Below are 20,111 nucleotides of genomic sequence, written 5' to 3' on the forward strand. Positions count from 1 at the left end.
TTGGTGAGGACCTTCAAATCAATGCATAAGTTATTTGTTACAACTATTCTGGATGTGGTAGAAATTGCCTTGTTATATAAACTGGATTTCAAAGACCTCCATTATGGTGTTAAAACTGCAACCCTGTCTTCACCTGGTGTGTCATTTTTACCTTTTCTACTCGTAATGAGAACTAGAGGTCAATAAAAGCGTCAGACACAAGAACAGGCCACTGGCCAGGTGTGGTGGTACATGCCTGTAATGCCAGCACTTGACTGAAGTAGGAAGATGGGGAGTTTGAGCTATATAGACTATCAAAAAAAGAAAAATAAGCATGGACCACAAAGATAGTCAATAGTGTCTCTAGACCTACTATCCTAAGCCTTTGTAAAGAAATTCATAATGTTTTATGGGCTTTATCCAATTAGAAGAGTGATGAGTATTTGTAATTAAAAGAATGCAAAAATATAATTAAAAATCTGGGTAGAGATAACCACTATTAGCATTTTAGTGGAGGTTTCAGTTATTTTGCATTGATATATATGAATTCTATTAGCTTTTTTTAACTGACCATTTTCTTGTCATGTGTGGGTGTTTGTTTTTTTTTTTTTTTAATCTTTCTTTTTTTGTGGTGTTGTGGATTGAATTCTGCTTATAATCAATTTTAAGCCCCATCCCAATTACAGGCATTAAAATGTGAACCAAGGGCTAGGATGTAGCCCAGGGGTAGAATGCCTGCCATGCACAAGGCCCTGGGTTCCATCCCTAGTACCGCCACCACCACCAACAACAAAAAAAGCACCATAGAACTCAGTGGCATATTACAGTTTAATTAGCACTTTGTTTTGTTTAGAATTTAAAGTAATAGGATGTCTTACAACTGGTAGCTTCAGATTCCTCGAAGTTCAGTGTTTCATTGTACAAATCTCATTTCAGCAGGTTCCTACTCACGGGCATTTAAGGCACTCTGATTACCTAGCCTTTTAATCATTGTTGAGGAATCTTCCATTCAATCTGGGATATTCACATGATAGTAGAGTTGCTATTCAAATTTCATTGAGTATTGCCCACCTGCCTTTCAGGGGCCAACCAACAGCAGTTTCCCAGATTAATACTGGCTAAATTTTATTGTAATCTTTGCTAATCTGGTGAGAGATATTTAATAGTATTTAATTTGCATTTCTTTGATTTCAGATGACTTACTTCACAATGAATATTAATACATATTTAGTGAGAGTGTTTTTCTTTGAAATATTGGCTCTTCAATATTGATCTGTAAGAGTGGAGACAAGATTAAGGAGACAAGATTTTTAATCTGTTGAGATTTATTCTTGTGTATGCTATGATGTAAAAATACAGCTTGCTTCTTTCAATTAGCCGATTGATTGAATCCCTTCCCCACCCTTCCCCCACCCCTGGCTGCTGGAGATCCGAAACCAGGGGATCTTGTGCATGGTAGGCAAGCACTCTACCACTGAGCTACCCTTCATCCTGAATTGCATTTTTTTTTTTTTTAGAGGGTAAGTAAAGACTGTTCTGATCTCTTATTTGAGAGAGTGCTGAAGGTCCACCTATTAGCTTTTCATAAAGATGTGAACATCTGTGAGGCCTGTAGGCTAGGAAGAAGAGAGTAAGCTTCCTTTAGAGTGCTTGAACTTGATACTGGGACAGGAGACAACTGCATCAGGTGACAGAAAAGGACAGACCCTGATGAGAACAAACATGGGAGTTGACTAGCTTTGTATCTTTTACCTGGCTCCAGGAAGTGAGAAGTTGTAGCTGTAGGTTACTAATAGAAGCTGAAAAGTTGGGACAGGGTAGAGTGAAGAGAAGAAAGAAGCAAGTAGAAAAGACAGGAGAAGACACTAGTTTGACTTACCTATTCCTTGTAAGGTAGAGGGCTAGAAAAATAGAACCTCTGGCTTTTGGGAAAGAGCCTTTTCAGGAATAATTCATGGTGAGGATTTCTATGCAAGAATTGATGGAGGGCTGGAGATCTAGCTTAGGGGTAGTGTTTGCCTGACATGCACAAGGCCGTGGGTTCAATCTCCAGAACCTCAAAGGGGTGGAGTGGAGATATCCATGAATTCATTTAGAATGAGCTGAAGCCTTCTATGTAGTGTTTAGGCCTCAGAAGATTATGGAACTTGGAGTATTTCAATAAAGCGGGTATTTCTAGGTTGGCTTTGGAATGTATGTTGAAACTTAGAATCATTGCTAATTTTCCTGAGGAATGAAAGCCTCACTCTACCTCATACTGGTAAACCTAGCAACCTCATTTGGACTTTTGAAGGAAAAGAGAAGAGGGGCAGATTGTGAAAACTACTTGGTGGAATGGCTGAACAAGGCTACCCCTTCTTCAACATTAATGGAAAGAGGATACTTTATCTGGCAAAATGAGCTGTCAAAGGTATGCTTCAAGGTGTCTAAAGTAGCAAACACCCTACGTGTATCATCTCACAGCAGTGCTATTGACAAATGAAGTGAGTAGGTTGGGAATGAAGAGGAACAAATCCAAACAATTGTCCCAAGAAAGAGGTGGCAAACACAAATGAACTGGCTTCTGCAACAGAGGAATAGACAAAAGTGACAGGTGACACTTTACCTTTTACTTAGCCTACTATGGAGCAGACATGATCCTGGGGCTACCTTGCCACAGTTCCTACTTTGAAGCTGTTTGCAGTCTAGCAGAAGAGGTTGTGGCATTTGGAATCATGCTAGGGGAGCACAGAGGTGGTACTCAGCCTCCTTAGAGGAATCCTTCAATTTTTTTCTTTTATTTTTTCACTTTATAGCCCACCCAGCTGCCCTCAAACTTGTAATCCTCCTGCCTCAGCCTCCCAAGTGCTGGGATTGCAGGTGTGAACTACCACCCCTGTCCTAAAATTTTTTTTAACACAAATGAAGGCTATGGTGTCCCTGGAAAAGGAGAAGACTAAGATAACATATTTAGAAGGAAACCAAAGAGGGAAAAATAAGTACTGCAAGGAACAGTAGCCATAGCTCTATTGCCAAGAGGTAATAGGTTGGCCTGCTTCTTAGGATGTAGCCTTGTCCATTAGAATCCATGGCAATGAATCAAGGGCACTATATGCTATGTGCCCACAAGCCAAAGTTGATGCTGAGATGCAAGGAACCATGGCAACTGCTGCATCTTAAGTAGGATAGAATAGAAATGTAAAGGAAGTCTATGGCCATACCACCCTGAATGCACCTGATCTCTGATGTCAGAGGCTAAGCAGGGTTAGGTCTGGCTAGTACTTGGATAGGAGAAATGGAATGTGCTGAAGCTTTTCAAAGAAAGCCTGAAAGAACTGGACTGAAAGTCTGGACTAGCAGGAAACAAGGGTGTTCAATATGAACAGACAGCAACTGTTCATCCTTTTAATTTCTAGGTCGCTGAAGGAAGCTTGGTAAACCAAAGGATGAGAACACTTGTCTCAACTCAGTCTAATTTGGTAGGTTAGGGAAGGATGAAGTAAAAATTTGCAGTAGATACTTTGATAAATGAGAATCACAAAATATATTGGAGAAGCTGCCTCTCATTTCCAGTGTTAGCAGGAGTAGGGGTGAAGGCCCAGCTCTGGTAGGAACTTAAGAAAGGTTCTTGGACCTTTCATCTATTTAGGGAAGTGTATAATTATCAGTTTAGACCATGACTCCCCTAGTAGCTTAGGCAGAAGTGTCTTTACGCTTCTGAAGGGATAGAGGCAGCAATGAGCCAGGAGAGAGTGATGAGCCAGAGGCCATAGCTACAAAGGAGGAAAAAGCAGCAGGTTCCAAGTGTATGCTGTGGGAAAGAGAATTATCTTCCAGGGTCAACTTGAACTGTCTGAGTACCAGCTCTGAGTATTCTCATGAAAGATAACTTGGAAGCACAACCTTGAAGGTTGGGTCTTAGGACCTTGAGGTGACTCTGGTGCTGAAGGCAGCACCTGCTGCAGCAGAAAGAGGAAGCAAGGGGTCTGAGCCCTTCCAAGAGATCCAGAGCCAGGTTGAATGACAAGGGTCCATGGTGGGTTGAGTAGTTGTCCATCATCAAGCTGCTCTTGATTCACTGGAAGGAGGACAGAGGTAAAATGAAACAGTAAACTTCCAAAACTAGGAAAATTAGGGAAAGGGTAAATTCTATAATAGTCATGACCATTTTAGGGACCCTTTTGCATCAGTGTTCACCAGTGTCTTATGACACCATCCATTAAATAGATCAATTTAAAAAAATTTTTATTGGCATAAATTGTATATTGTAAGGGGTTTCATCATGACATTTCCATACATGCATGTAATGTGCTTTGGTCGTCCTCCCCTATTACTCTTGGTCAATTTTTGTTTTGAAGGCTCTCTGTAATTCTCACTAATGTGTCTGCCATCTAGAGTTGTGTTCTCCCATGCAGTAGCAACTAGCCACAGCTGTTAAAAAATGCCTATTGTATTGACAATGCAGACAGGACATTTCTATCATTTCAGTTCTGTTGGGTGGTAGGTGTTTTATATGTAGTTTCATGACTGATCCCCTGGACTCTGCCATTACTAGTGAGAGTTTGGTTTCTACTTTCTTCCCTTTTCCCCTTTCAGGTCAGTATGGCCAACAAAGTTGCTGGGAGCCTAGGTCTCTAGGTCCACATGGTGGAGGGTGTAATCTTAAGGCCCTGGAGAAAAAAGTCAACTCTCAATTCCCAAGACTGGCTCGCCTGTGCTCTAGCTGGAGGCAGACCTGGTGCTACCAATGATGGTGACCACTGGAGCAGTGGTTGGATCGGTGGGGCATTTGGTGCTGGGTGATGACACACTGACTTCCCAGATTCAAGCTTCCACACTCAGAGCATGAGGGAGCCACACCCCATCTTTAACCGGTCCAGAGTCAGCTTGTCACCACAGGAAAAGGTGAGTGGGTGAAGGGAACTTGATGTAAAAACAGAAAGAGAGATGTGCTGAAGCTCCAAGTCTTCTAAAGGGTCAGTGAGGGGAGCCTCGTGTGGAGGGAGCTCATCTGTGTTGGAGGGTAAGTAGCCCTCATGGCTGGAAAGGTAGTCCACAGGGAGGACCATTGAAGGACTGGCTGGGTTTCCTGGCTTTGAGTCAGGGCCCCTTCTCCCCAGCACCTTGTACAGATCTGCTAGTTGTCTTGGCTCAGCTGTGAGAGCTCTTGGAGGTGGTGGGCTGGAGGCAATGTACACTGTGTCTTCATTAGAGGTAATGTGACCTTGGACTCCTTGCCCCCTTTCTGGCCAGTTGGCACTATGGGGGTGTCTGAAGACTGGGGTCACTTGATGAAGAACTTCATTGATGACCAGGGGCTCAGGCTCTTCAGGAATGGGCCACGCCATCTGGAGCCTGTCCAAGGACAGCTGCATCTTCTCCTGGAAGAGGGAGGAGGAAGAAGCTCATATTGGGCTGGGATGTAGCTCAGTGGTACAGCGCTTGCCTAGCATGCGCAAGGCCCTGGGTTCGATCCCAGCACCAAAAAAGAAAAGACAAAAAAAAAAGCTCATATTACTTTGACAAACTGCTTCTCCAGGGTTCCCAAAGGCCTCACAACCTGCACTGCCTCAGCCTCATGCTGGACTCTGAGCAGTTATCACTGGACAGGGAACTCCTTCCTCATTCCTCCCTCAGCCCCCCGTCAGGGAGGGGCTGCTACCCCACTCAACCTTCAGCCAGAGTTTCTAATGTGAATCTACTTGCTTTTCCTCTAGGGCACAGGGTGCCGGTGTCCAGGTGCAAGGGAAAGCCTGCGCTTGCCTCTGGGGAGGAGGTGAATGAGGTGAGTCCTGAGGGACATGGAATATTTATCAGGTGGGAGGTGGTAGGCGGTAAGCAAGGAGAACTGGTACATTCTCCAACCTGCTGCTGCTGCTGCTTTCTTTTTGCAATGTTGAAGATGGAACCCAGGGTCCCACACATGCTAGGTAAGCACTCTACCATTTAGCTACCCTCCTAGCCCTGGCCTTTTATTTTATTACTTGAAAACTGAGGACTGGAGGAGTGGCTCAAGTGGTAGAGCACCTGCCTGACAAGTGCAAGGTCCTGAGTTCAAACCCCAGTACTGAAAAAAAAAAAAAAAAAAGAACCAAGGCTTTTGGAAATAGGAGAGGGTCACATCAGGAAAGGCCTCTTAAGGGACTCTTTAGGGGTTTGGGCTTGGAAATGCTAACGGATTTCAGGTAAGTAATATCCTTGTGAGACCTACTTTTAAGAAAGACTTGAATAGCTTCTCTGGAAGAAATTTTCATCCATTTCCCTCTTTTGCTAGTTTTATTTGTAACAAACAAAATTACCTTACAATTTAATTCATTCTCTTGCTTCCTTTCTTATCATCCATAGGTTACCAACTCTTTAACGTCATATCTTTTTCCTTTCCAGACTCTGCCAGTTCCCAAGTCCAAGTTCTTATCAGGCTTTAATTGGGCTTTCCTTACATCTTGGAAACTGGCCTACACAGAGTTCCAAAGCCTTTAATAACTCAGACTTATGACTAGATTCCCACCCTTAGCCCAACCAGGGTTCCCGCTCCTTCCAAAACCTCCCCTGCTTCTTTCGCACACGGCCCCTTCAGCCACCATCTTCACCATAGCCCTGTTTGCTCCACTATCCCCTGCTTAGCCCCTGCCCTTTCCAGTAGGGCCCTGCTGACCACTCCTCTCACCAGACTTCTCCAGCATCAGAGAAACCACATGTTAGGTTCTTGGCACATGATGCTACTTTTTTTTTTTTTTTTTGTGGTACTGCAGTTTGAACTCAGGATCTACACCTTGAGCCACTCCACCAACCCTTTTTTGTGATGGGTGTTTTTGAGACAGGGTCTCTTGAACCACTTGCCCGGGCTGGTTTTGAACCATGATCCTCCTGATCTCTCCTCCTGAGTAGCCAGGATCACAGGCATGAGCCACCCACGCCCTGCTATGATGCTACTTTTTAAAAACCTGTCTGCAAGTCGTTTACTCCCACAGACCATGTTTTGAGGGACAAAAAATAGCCTTCGGACTGGGAAAACCCTGAGGACTAGTCCCAACTCCAACACTCTTTGGCCTGGGAAAAGCTCAATCAACCTCTCTGGGACTTAGTTCTCTTGTCAAAAGACAAGTTGTGCAAGAAAGGTTTGGTCTGATCAGCCTCTGATATCCCTACCCTTGCCGTGGGCATGGCAAGTGTCAAGAAAGTAAGTGATGGTGTTGTCAGGCTTCCTGGAAGGGGAAGGGGGACGGGTGTTTCTCTTTTGGAAGTCTGCTCCTCTTTGATCACTATCCAAACTGGCCCTGGTATGTGGACCTGGCTTGGAACATAGCTGGCGGCTGTGAGAAGCTAAGCTGTCAAAACACTACTACCATCAATATGGGTGCAGTCACACAGTGTGCGGAAAGGGCGGGTGTTTTCACAAGGTGAGGTGTCTTCTGCCTCCATTAAAGCTTTGGCAACACTAAGAGATTGTTCCTCAGAATGCTCACTAGCAGGCCCTTGGGAAGCCCTGGGGGCAGGTCGCTTCCACCCTGTTGGCTCAGGAACCTCACTGACACTATTTTAAGCTTTTACAAGCTGGATAACAGCCCACTGATCCTGGTTTACAATTTGGCCTTTTCTTTCGGAGCGTTCAGGCACATGGTTCTTCAGCCACATCTTAGGAAATGATAGAGGGGTAAGGCCTGAGTGCTCAAAGCACATTTTGCTGGCAGTGAAGGGCTGTCTTGTACTTCTGCTGTCTGCCTCAGCCAAACACCAGGAAGGCAATTTGAGTCTTTAAAAACAGTGTCCAAGGGTTAAGCCACATGGGGTTGTGAGGCTGTTTCCAGGCCTTCATCCTGAGGCCACGTTTAAGCTACTTAAGTTTTTAAAATTTTCTAATTCATTGGTTATTTTTGCAAAATAAATATATATACATAATTTATAATTTTTTAAGTTCAAAATGAATATTTAATGAAAATCAAGTGGTTTTTATATCCCCAACCTTCTCTCCAGAGGCAACCACCAATAGTGGGATTTTCTATGCATCCTATGCAGGCATCTGGAAAAGTCCTGAGCACATGTGCACATGTATGGATGTGTATGAAATCTCTCTCCTCATGCAAATGAAAACCTACTTTCAACAATTGTTATAAACTTTGTTCCTTTTTGTTTGTTTTGTTTTTGAGATGAAATCTCATTATATAGCCTAGGCTGGCCTCCTACTCACCGTCCTCCTGCCCCAGTCTCGTGAGTGCTGGGGTTATAGGTACATTTGGCTTAAACTTTGCTTTTAAGTTGAAGATCTTTAGGCACATAGGGTTCTATCTCACTTCTTTTCGGTAGTTACAAAAATCCTGTTGTGTGGATGTATCTGAGTGGACTTTACATGATGGCTCCATGTTTTGCTTTGCTTATAATGCTGCAATGAATGTATATATGATTTAGGGCACGTGCCTGCAAATTTCCATCACATTCTTCCTGTCTTACTGTCTAACCTTTGGTGCTTCTTTCTAAGCATTTCTCCTAGGCTTGTGGCTCTGGCTGTCTCTGTACCTCCCAGGGAGAGGCAGGCAGAGCTCATGATGCCAAAGCATCATGAAGTAGTTTTAAGCCTGGTGTCCACACCTCTCCCAGAGCTGCTTCCCACTGCTCTATCAGTGGGATCTCAGCATTGGAAGAGACCTCCAGCTGGTTCAATTCCTGGTATTTAAATCCCCTCTAACACCAGTAATGGCATCTTCTAAGGCCTTGGGTTTGTGAAGTATTCCCTGAGGTCATCACAATATTGTTACCAAGTGAGGGCTAATGTATGAACACCTCTATGGTGAATCTGTTCTATTCAGAGGTGTAGACCACTAGAAATACTCCTCACCCTTTGCTTAAGGTCTGTTGGAATGTGTAGTGTGATGATGGGTAACACATCTGCTTGGTTGTGAATCCTGTCCACCATTCACACCTGACTGATGTTGAGCAAGTTTCTTGGCCCTCTGTACCTCAGTTTCCTCATCTGAAGTATAAGAATAATAATGCACAACCTCTTATGACTATTGCATGGATTAAATGTTAATATATGAAATGTTTTAAAAGTGCCTATCACATAGAAAGTAGCATATATACATATTATATACATATACATAGAAAATAATATATAATATTATGCATATACACATGCTGTAAGCTTAATAATGAATATAATACATTATATACTATAATTGTATACCATATTAACATAACATATAGCATAGATTATGCAGACTTCTGTCATTATCAGTATTCTAGCTGTTATAGCTTAACAGGGACAAAATCCCTCAGTACAGAGTAGTCTTGAAATATGGGTCTTCCTGGGAAGAAAGTGAATGGTCTTTGCCTTGTATGACCCACGTGCTTCACATGGCATCTTACACTTAATGCCTGTGGCAGTATCCAAAGGAGCTGTTGTTTGTTCCTGCCATATGGAGGACTCAGAGAGCAGGGCAAGTTGCGTAAGGGTCACACATAGAAGCGCAGAGGCATCGTTGGCCACAGGCCCAACTCCAAGGGCACACATCTGCAGGGACTGCAGTTCTAAAGCAGAGGCAACTAGGATGATCTTTACTAAGCAGAGGCAACTAGGATCATCTTTACTAAGCAGAGGCTAGGTCACTGGCTTCCAGCCAAAGAAGGATGCGGATGAATTACCCAGTAGAGGCACTGGGTAATGCAAGAGAGTAATCTTGGAAATGGGCAGTAAGGGCTGAGTAAGGGGATCTGGGGGCTGCCAAGGCCTGGGGCAATAGGAAGGAGACTTGGACCATAACTCAGAAAGCCTTCAGCTTCCAGACCCTGCCTGGGGATGGCCCATCCTGCCCACCATGAGCTGGTCTCACCCCTCCCTTGATCAGTGCAGCCCTGTTTGCTTCCCATCTCTCTCTGCTCTCCCCTCTGCCAGCTGAGTACCCTCTTCTTTAAAGCCTTTGCTTTGCACAGTGAAGTGACTTACTGGCTTCCTGCCAAATCCAAAATAGTGTTGCTTTTATTTATCTGTTCTACATTCACACAGGATTGGGAAAGTCAAAAGCTTCAATTATCTTGAATTTGGATGAGTTTAATGCTTAAGGCTAGTGTGCAGCAATTGGCAAAAATGCTTGCTTTCCTCTTTTGAAATGAGGTGTGGAGAGGAATGGGAGGACTATAGAGGAATGAAGCACTGTGAGTCTTTTAGTCTTTGATCATAAGCTTCAGAAGTTCCAGTACATGGATTGCTATGAGTCCAGGAAGAAAATGGAAAGCAATGACTCATGAGTCATTCAGCCTGATTGACATCAGCTTATTCATAGGTTTCAGCCCCAGGTTATCTTGTAACTGCAATAGGAACCTTAGATGTGCTCATCACTAGCACCCCACTGACTGCCACTGAGGCTCTGTACCTTACCTCCACCATGGGGTATTTCTTGGCCCAAGTGCTGTTTGCTGGGTCTGGAATTTCTCTGCTACACCACTGAGGTCTGAGGGCTGATAGAAGAACAAATGCCCTACAGATAAAAAACAATGACATTTGGTTAAATGTGCACATAGTGGCCTAGAAGCACAGGTTCTTCCAGCAGTGATTGCAGTGAGGGAGCTGCTTTTGTGTGTGAAGACCAAAATACAAACCCTGAAAAAGACGATGCTGGCTGGAGTCCTTTCCTGTGACATTTGGATTGATGATAATGAGTCATAATCTAGCCACTTCTGGTTTGCTAAATAAATCCTAGAATTTTTACTCAATGTAATTTTTAGCAATCTATCTCTTTCCAACCGTACATTCATACAACAAATATTGATTAAACCCCTAAATATGTGACCAGCACAGTGCCACATGCTGGGGATAGAACAGCAAACCAGAAGACATGGTTTGTACCCTTGGGGAGCTTACTACTGAGCTAATTAGCATGTTTACAAAGAGGTTGTAATGGCTGACAAATTATATGCTAAAAGTTACAAAAAAAAAAAAAAAAACAAGATACAAAATGGTATGAATAGTTTGAACATAACCATGCTTTAAACAAGGCCAAGAAGCCTAGCACTCATGATTCAGGCCTGTAATCCTATTTACTTGGGAAGCTGAGATTGGGAGAATCAAGGTTCCAGACCAGCAGGGGGAAATAGTTCCCAAGACCCCCATCTCCAAAATAACCAAAGCAAAATGGACCAGAAATGTGGCTCAAGTGGTAGAGCGCCTGCTTTGTAAGTACAGAGCCTTGAGTTCAAACCCTATCCCCACCAAAACAACAACAACAAAAAACCCCGCCAAGAGAAAAGTATTAAAGGGAAATATCTGAACTGTTAACAGTGCTCCTATTTGGTGATCAAAGGAAATATTTGTCTTTATGATGTGGGAAGAAAAATAATCCAAAATTTTTTCTTCTAAATGCCTATGATTGGCTGAGGGTGTGACTAGGGAGGGGTACGTAAAGTACATGCCTAGCAAGTGCAAGGCCCTGACTTCAAACCCCAGTCCCACCCCCCCAAAAAATACATATGACTAAATATTTTGCCTACTTAAAAGAGCAATATGAAACATTTTAGAAGACTTGGCTTTAGTAAGTTTTGATTATGAAAGGTAAGCTTCTGTAATTTGATTAACCTTTGGCAGTAGGAAATGTGTTACGTGATACAAAGAAATGTGTTTTTCTCCAAAGAAAGAGGACACAGGTATCTGTGGTTTGGTACAGATCATGCAGATGAGGACAATGGCCAAGGAATCACTGGCCAATAAGATGGAGGAAAATTAAGTCCCTAAATGACTGTGGAGCACAGCTGCCCCCCAACCTGGATACCTTACCTCAGTACTATTATGTGGAGGGAAAAATCTGTTTTGTTGAACCCACTATATTTTGGGTCCTTTTTTTTTTTTTTTCTCAACAGCAGGTTAGACCTCACCCTGACTCACCATTTCCATAGGGTGCTTGTGATCCTAGCTGACACCTGAGTTAAACTTTTCAAAGTCTACCCAAAGAGAGATCTGCTTTGAAGTTTGTATCACATATTGGATCTCCAATAAATACAAAACCTGTCAGACAAATTCAGTGGATGGTAGAATAACTTTGAGCTGCTTTTACTTTGACCTATCATTTTCTTGCATTTGAAGAAAGATTTGTATTGAAAAATGAAATAATTAAGTTTCTCCTTTGTGAAATAATGTGTTTTTTAAAGAAATGTTAGAAAAATATAAATAAGAAAAAAAACCCTAAAATCACTTATGACATATGTAACCACCATTAACATTGTGTTGTATACCTTTGGATCTTTGGGGCAGAGATTGTTAATTTCTGCCCAATATCTACTTTCCCTGTTTCCTAGGAAGAGGATCCTGATTTATTGGGATGATAGTGAACCCAACTAAAAGATCACAGTTTTAAAATCTCACTTGCCTCACCAAATTCTATTCAATGAGATGTTACCAAAAGTGTCTGATGTAACTTCTTCAAGGCTCTTAAAAGGGAAGTAGGGTCACCTCCCTTCTTTCCTCCTGTGGTTGTACAATGTCGATATGATGGCTGGAGTTCCTGCAGCCATGGAACCATGAGGTGAACTTAAGAATGGAAGACATGTCAGGATAGTGAATCAGAAAAATAGAAGGAGCCTATTCCCAGATGACTATGGAGCCACCACAGCAGCCCCTTTTATGACTTCTTTTTTCCCAGGTTAGAGACTATTAGATAGTTGAAGTTTTTTATTTTGGCTTTTATATTATAGATAACAAAATGATACATCTTGCATATGTATGTGTGTAAATGCTATTTCTAAGAAATGAAAATATGTATTGTAACCTTCTTAAAATGCTATATAGCAATTATTCATAGCATTTAATTTTCTTCTACATCATCTTTAATGGATGTATAATGTGTTATATTATGAGATATATGGTGATTTAGTTAACCAATCCCATTCACTGCACATTTAGGTTGTTTCAAATATTTTCTTTATGAGCAAAACTTCAGTAAGTATATTCCCCACTAAATATCTGAATATATCTATGATATACTTAGAATAATTTTCTAGTTAGGAATTGTTGCATCTAAGTTACACTTTTTAATAGTTTGACCTATACTGTCATGCAAAAAAGGCTGAATAAATTTATCCTTCCACCAGTGATGCATGAGTGTGTCTACTCACTTGATACACAGCAGCAATAGCTATTATGGTTTTTTTTATAAATATAATTACCAAATTTGCAGGTGTAACCAACTCACTTTTGCCGGAAGTAACGTACTGAGAAAATGCCCACCATGATGACAGCGAAACAAATGCTTGGTGTCACAAATGCTTTCCAATTGGCTTCACCTGAAAAGTGAGCAAATCCTGTTACTGAGTTATCGTTAGTGAACATTTCAAAATTCTGACTGCTTTGTGAATGCTCTTGGGCCTATCCACGATGCCTGGACTCAGGAAGAAGGCCAAACCATTTTTGTTCACACAGTTAGAAAGAAAAGGCTCTGTGGGGCAAATTCAGTGACTCCAAGAGGAGCTCCAGCCCTACAAGGAGTCCCCTTCTCACAGGCACAAATTATGAGCTCCGAGTTACAGTCACAGCTCTGTCCTTGATAGATATGGGATCTGCGGACCTTGATTTCTTTATCCGTAAAATGTGAATGATGACATGTGACTTGCAGGTTGCTATGAAGATTAGAGATGGTGTGCTTACACATGGCTGTGTATCTGAATAGAGGAGGCCTCCGAGAAATGGTAGCTATTAATCTTACCAAACCATGGGATGAATTGTCTGTCTAGGCAGAGCCTTTGAAATCATGCCTAGTCTTTCCTATGACAAAAACTAGAGCATTTCACTGCTTGTTGGACTTCTTCATTTATTGATCCAGTACTTCGTAAGTATTAACCATGGACCAGGCCCTGTTAGGTGCTGAGATACAAAGATGAACAGGACATGGGCTTTCCTCTTAAGTCATGAAAGGCAGTGCAGGAGACAGATGTGTTAACAGTAGGTGATAAGCCATGGCTACCCCATGGGCTACAGGTAAAAACAGGCATGTACAGTATTCATGGGCAGTATAGCACAAAACAGCTGGGCCACTGCCTCATGGGTAGCTAAAGAAGGTTTCAAAAAAGGCATGATGTCAAAAGTTCAGATTTGGAGAAGGAAGGACTGGGGATGGAGCTCAGTGGTGGAATGCTTGCCTAGTATATACAGTGCCCTGGGTTGCAGCCCCAGCACTGAGAAACAAAAAAATAAAGAGTTAAAGGATGAATAAGAGTCAGCTAAGTAGACAAATTAAGGAATAGCAGGCCAGATTAAGAACTGTGTATGCAAAGACTTGGAAGGAGGGAAGAGTGTAGCACTTTCAGGCAGTTGCAGGAAGCCAAATCTTGCTTTAGCACACAAATGATGAGGTACATGGGAAAGAATAAAGCTAGACAGATAAAAGCACTATGCAGAGTTTGGTAGCTAAGAATTCTGAATTCTAGCCTGAAGATTCCTGGAGCACTATGGAAGAGTTACATCAAGAGATGGAATGTAGCCAGATGTGGTGGTGCATGCCTGTAATCCAAGCATTCAGAAGACTGAGGCAGGAGGATTGCAAATTTGAGACCAGTCTGGGCTATATTACAATTCCCTGTCTCAAAAAAAAAAGGAAAAATGGAATGTCAGTGTGGTTAGTATGAGAGGTGAGTTTCTTACAGAAAGATTCTTCTGATTGAATGAAGGGCAGGTTGGGAGGGAGGAGGGGCAGAAGATAGAGGTAGAGACCTAGTAGGCCCCCATGATGGGGGTGCTAACAGGGCTGAGCAGGTGACTTAATGGAGGCAACCTTTTCTCCACCCCATGACATTGCTTCAGCATTTGCTTTCTGTCCTGGACAGATGGAACAAGTTTGGAGAAACCACAGATGGGATGATGCAGTGTCTTTAGTCCACATGAGTCCTGCCTGAGTTAGCTTTCAGGGGAGATTTGGGGAAATGAGAAGAGGGCTTGTGAACCTTCCCAGTGGAGTTTCCTGGCATAGAACAACAAAGCCCTAAATGATTAATTCTATACTACATGTCACAAAGCAAGAACAGCTTGTTTTATGCTTAGAGCAGATGCAAACAAGTGTTACCAAAGAGAGCATTGTAACATGGCTGATGGAGAGGAACCCCTGTCAGCTGCATCACTTACTCGTATGCTGAGATTGAACTTGAGTAGCTCAGATCTGCATTGGGTTGGTAGCTTTGCCACTGGTAAGTGGACCTTTAGAATGCTGGGTACTGTTTTTGTATTCTAGTTCTCTTACTAGGACAAAGGTATGCTAATCCCTCATTCTTTATTCATTTCATATTGAGTACAGTATAGGCCAGTATACTATATATGTATATGTATATACAGTATATGTCTGTGTGTGTATATATATATACACACACAGAGAGAGTATAGTATAGTATAGGCCAGGTAGATCCATATACTTTTGGAAAGGATAAATTAGCCAAAGTAGGGTTTATGGTTGAACTGTCTTCCGTCAAAATTCATATGCTGACGTCTTTGCCCCAAGTACTTAAGAATGTGACCTTACTTAAGAATAGGGTCATTGCAGATATAATCGGTTAAAATAGTCATACTGGAGTAGAATGGGCCCCTAATCTCAAATGACTTGTATCTTTATAACAAGGAGGAATGGTGGGCACAAGGACCATGCCACATGAAAGCAGGGAAAGCCAAGAAAGGTCCATGATTGTATGCTAACTTTGAGAAGCTAGGAGAGGCATGGAATAGATTCCCTCTATAGCCTCAGAAGGAACCAATACTGCAGACACCCTGATCTTATGGTTTACTACATTGTTCTTTGAATGGATATTTAGTGAGTGAGCACTATATACTGAGCAGCTTTCTAAGCCTTAAAGACAAGCAGATACTGGTCCCTGCCTAGTTGGCGCAGGGTTTTGAGTACAGATCAAACATGGTGTATTATGAAGAGAAGATAGAGGTGCATTTGGGAAGGCTTCTTGGAGGAGGAACCATTTCTGCTCAGTTTTGAAAAATAAGTTGACACTGTTTTCAAGAAGACAGTGAAGTGGGAGGGCTCTGCAGGTAGAAGGAACAGCAAGTACAAAGTTGTGGCAGCAAGAGAGTAGTTACTTAAGGACAATTTGATCACCTCCATGCCACATGTAGTGGGTGTGGAATCCAAGGTAGACTTGTTACCTTAAAAGTCACCTCTTACCTTGTAGACAGAATTCCCTTTCATTTCCTTGGGGACCTTCACCAGCTGCTGTCAAAGCTGTCATCCATAGGACATACGTCACTTTGGGATGAAGGCTGTTTATTGGGTATGAATTTTGGGAGAGTCTATAGGGAATTTCTGAAAGGAAGAAAGTATTAAAGGAAGTGGTTAAATGTAGGCTTTCATTCCTTCATATTTGTTGATGCTTCATTTAATTAGAAAGCGTAACAGGCACGTCACAATTTAGAACAGTCTTAATTCATCAGTATGTAGGCCCTCACTCTGTCATTTGCAGAGGTCCTCCTGCATATATTCACTGCAAGTATTTCTTCTGAAAGAATTTCGTGTCATTTTGCCTTTGAAATTATTTACCTGTGGCAATTCCTTTTGTTTTCTATGATTATAACATATTAAGTATATTTGAGAATTCTTGAGGAGGAAATTAAGTGTACAAATTGTTTTCAAGGTAGTGGATTCTTGAAAAAGCTAAATTTAGCAATTAATGAAATAGACATTTATTAAACATTTTAAAATTGTGGTTTTGCTCTTTTCTTTCTGTAGGCTCTGGGTCCTGAACTTATAGGCCTTAACGTTATGGTCTGCTTCAATTTGACATAAAGCCATTAAACCCAGAGTGATGATACTGAGATGAGATTTGTGTTGCAGCCTTAAGTCTAGATTTCCAGTACTTTAAGTTAACACCCTGTATTTTCTCTGCAGGGAAGACGTTTCTGAGCAATATACCAATGTTGTTTTTCTCCTCCAAGAAGCAGGAGTATTGGTAGTCTCATTGCGAACAGGCAGTCTTTGCTTCCAGTATTCTGGATGTAATGTTGGGATGACCTCTCAAAAGCTGTGGAGGAGGCAGGTGCCAGTGGCTTATGTCTATAATCTTTGCTATTTGGGAGGCTGAGATCAGAAGTATTGCAACTGGAGGCCAGCCTGGGCATAAAAGGTCATGGAGCTCCCATCTCAACCAGTAGTTGGGTGTAGTGGCATAGGTCTGTCATCCCAACTACAGTAGAAAATGGAAAATTGGAGAATTGTGCGCCAGCCTGGCCTGGGCAAATAGAGAGACTCTATCTCCAAAATAACCAGGACAAAAGGAACTGAAGGCATGGCTCAAGTTGTAGAGCTGCCTACCTTGAAAGTATGAAACCCTGAATTCAAACCCCAGCACTGCCAAAAAAATAAAGGGAGGTAAGCTGGGCATGGTGGTACCAGCCTGTAACCTTAAGAAGGCTGAGGCTAGAGACCAGCTGGACTACACAGTGAGACCCCCACATCTCAAAAAAACAAACTGGGGAAGACTAATTTGAGCAATAGCGAATGCTATCCCACTCAGATGGCCTGGGCCTATGCTGGTGACGAGATTAGAAACTAGAACTCAGCACTCTTTCTCAGCCTCAAAACTGGGTCACAGACCCCTGGGCAAGCCGACCTTATTTCTAGTAGTCACAGATACTTGCTGACTCCTGGTGCTGGACAGGCACTGGATGTACAAAGGCGCAGAGTCTTTCTCTAAGGGCTCCCCAAGTGTAACAGATCCCTCTTGCTATTTTGTCTCTGCTTATTATGGGTAGCTAGCAAGATGGAGCCCTGGGGGGGTGTTCCTTCTACTCCACCCACTCGAAAGGGCTGAGGCCTGAGCAGATCATTTCACAGCTGTGACTATCAGAGCAATTTTATATTTTTCATCCTGTTGAGAAAAAGAATCTTGTGGAAAATTCCCAAGTCTCCTCTAGCCTGGTGAAATTGCTTGCATAGACTTGAGCCATATGACTGAGCTCAAAAAAACCAAAACAAAACAGAAAAAACTTTCCCTATTCTAAAACAGGGGATTAAAAATTAATTTTAGAAAGAGCTGCTGCTCATCTTACTGCAGGAAAACATCAGTGGGCACCAGAGAGTCCAATGTCCAGCTGTGGGAGGGTGTCCTGAGCCCAGGACAGAAAGGAAGGGGTTTGAATGGGTTGCTGGGCATAGATTTGAAGACCAAAAATAGCAGTTCTGGTGGTGGTGGTGGTGGTGGTGGTGGTGGTGGTGGGTGGGGGGACATGGTGGAGTCAGCAAAACAGGCTGAGTTGTGTAATGGGAGAAAGAAGTCAAGCAGGAAAGACTGGTCCTGCTGCCTCCCAGCTATGATCCCAGCAGAGATAAAGGGAGCCATTCAGACCTAGGCAGGGTGAAATTTTAGATTCAGGTGGCTTCTGATAAAAGCAGCAGTTTAGGAAGACATGGAAGTTGCCCACCATCTGAAAGGTTGAGGGTAGGAAGGTCAAGTGGACTAGGCAGAATAGCTGCAGTGTTACTGCAGAGGCATTTCCACTGAGGATCTCCATTGGCTTGAACAGGAAGTAGGGCAGTGGTCACCCATTCGTCATTCAACAAATACCAGGTTTATTAAGTACTTACTGAATACCTGGCTGTATTCTAGATACCATGGTTTCTGCTGACTCTGTTGCCAAAGACAACTGGGTGGGAACAAAGCATAGCATGGCCTCCAGGAGGGAGTGTGGAACACTGGTGTTACAACTGTCATCCAGAGGAGAGGCTGGGCTCTGGAATCATCCATGGGACTGACTGGTCTTCACCTCACCTCTCCTGCCCAGACAGGGCTGGGGCCCTTTGCCTTTTGGTCCTAACACCTGCATGTGCCTTAGCACTGCTGCCTCTAAAGCCTACTGAGGCTACATTAAAGTAAGTTAAAAGAAGACAGGGGCATGAATTCAGAGTCCTAAGTCATACTAGTTTAGTCTACATTTTCTTGTAATTCAGTAAGTACTTATCGATGAATAAGCCCCATTCCCTATCTTCAGAGAGCTCAGTAGTAAAATAAAGTAGGGATTTTCTTCAACAGTTATAAGAACAGCTTTTAGAACCAACTGACTGCGTTTATCTTTCTTGTAGTAAACAGACATCTCACTTTAAAATTTTTGCCAAAATGAAAATTACCTGGTGGGGGGGGCAAATGTCAAATGAAGAATTCCAAATGGCCATGAAGAGGTCAAGTGATTCATCATCCCTTGGGGTGCATTTCAGAACTGACTTCTGTTGACAAGCCTAGTGGGCATAATTCTACTCAGTGTTCTGTTCTGGATTAGTTACACAAATGACTGTAAGACTTTATAATGGAATACTATGGAGCTGTTAAAAAGGAATGAGACAAATCCACATGAACTGATGTGAAAGATCTCTAGAGTATATTATTGAGTGGTAAAGCAAGTGTAGGTCAGAATATAGAAAAAGATTCTTTTTTTCTCTTTTGGCAGTACCAGGGTTTGAATTCAGGGCTTTGCACTTGCTAGGTATTCTACTACTTGTGCCATACCTCCAGCCTTTTTTGCTCTGGTTATTTTCAGATAGGGTCTTGCTTCTTGCCCAGGCTGGCCCAGAACACAATCCTCCTATTTATGCTTCCCATGTAGCTGGGATGACAGATATACACCACCAGGCCTGGCTTTTCCTGTTGAGATGGGGTCTCATGAACTATTTGCCCAGCCTGGCCTTGAACCATGATCTTCCTGATCTCCACCTCCTGAGTAGCTAGGATTACAGGTGTAGTCACTGGTGCCCAGCAAGATTCTGAATATATTCTTGTATATGCATTAATTTTTTTTCCTGGAAGAACACACAGAGAATTGCTGACAGCATAAGCATGAAGAAAGGGAGAATTTTCACTTTAAATCTTTTGGAACTTGAAATATGTTTTTACCAAATGCAAGTATTATTTATATAATAAAAATTAACTAACTTTGAAAGACATTACTTTTAGACAAACAAGTTAATGTCCTAAGTTTGAGAGAGAAGACAAACTATTAAAGTTTCTCAGGTAAAGCTGGAGTGGTGGCTTATGCCTCTAGTCCTAGCTACTCAGGAGGCAGAGATCAGAAGGACTGAGGTTCCAGGCCAGCCTGGGCAAAAAATCCAAGAGACCTCATCTCAACCAATAAAAAGTTGGGCATGTCAGTGAGTACCTGTCATCCCAGCTTTGGAGGCAAGCATAAATAGAGGATC

At 42.5% G+C, this 20,111-nt stretch overlaps 1 protein-coding gene across 2 annotated transcripts in view; it reads right to left on the reverse strand.

The window, feature by feature from the left end:
* Window positions 1-1,383: 1,383 nt before the first annotated feature.
* Il12rb2 (interleukin 12 receptor subunit beta 2) overlaps window positions 1,384-20,111 on the reverse strand; it is an 82,929-nt gene continuing 64,201 nt past the window's right edge. For both annotated transcript variants that reach the window (XM_074079798.1, XM_020182443.2), the window contains 4 exons: window positions 16,095-16,232; window positions 13,134-13,224; window positions 10,331-10,430; window positions 1,384-5,339 (listed from right to left, as the gene is read on the reverse strand). In XM_074079798.1, the coding sequence (XP_073935899.1) occupies window positions 4,797-5,339; window positions 10,331-10,430; window positions 13,134-13,224; window positions 16,095-16,232 (872 nt within the window). In that variant the 3' untranslated portion in view covers window positions 1,384-4,796. The remainder of the gene's footprint in view (window positions 5,340-10,330; window positions 10,431-13,133; window positions 13,225-16,094; window positions 16,233-20,111) is intronic.

The sequence above is a fragment of the Castor canadensis genome, chromosome 7 (genome assembly GCF_047511655.1).
Source record: "Castor canadensis chromosome 7, mCasCan1.hap1v2, whole genome shotgun sequence".
Taxonomy (NCBI): domain Eukaryota; kingdom Metazoa; phylum Chordata; class Mammalia; order Rodentia; family Castoridae; genus Castor; species Castor canadensis.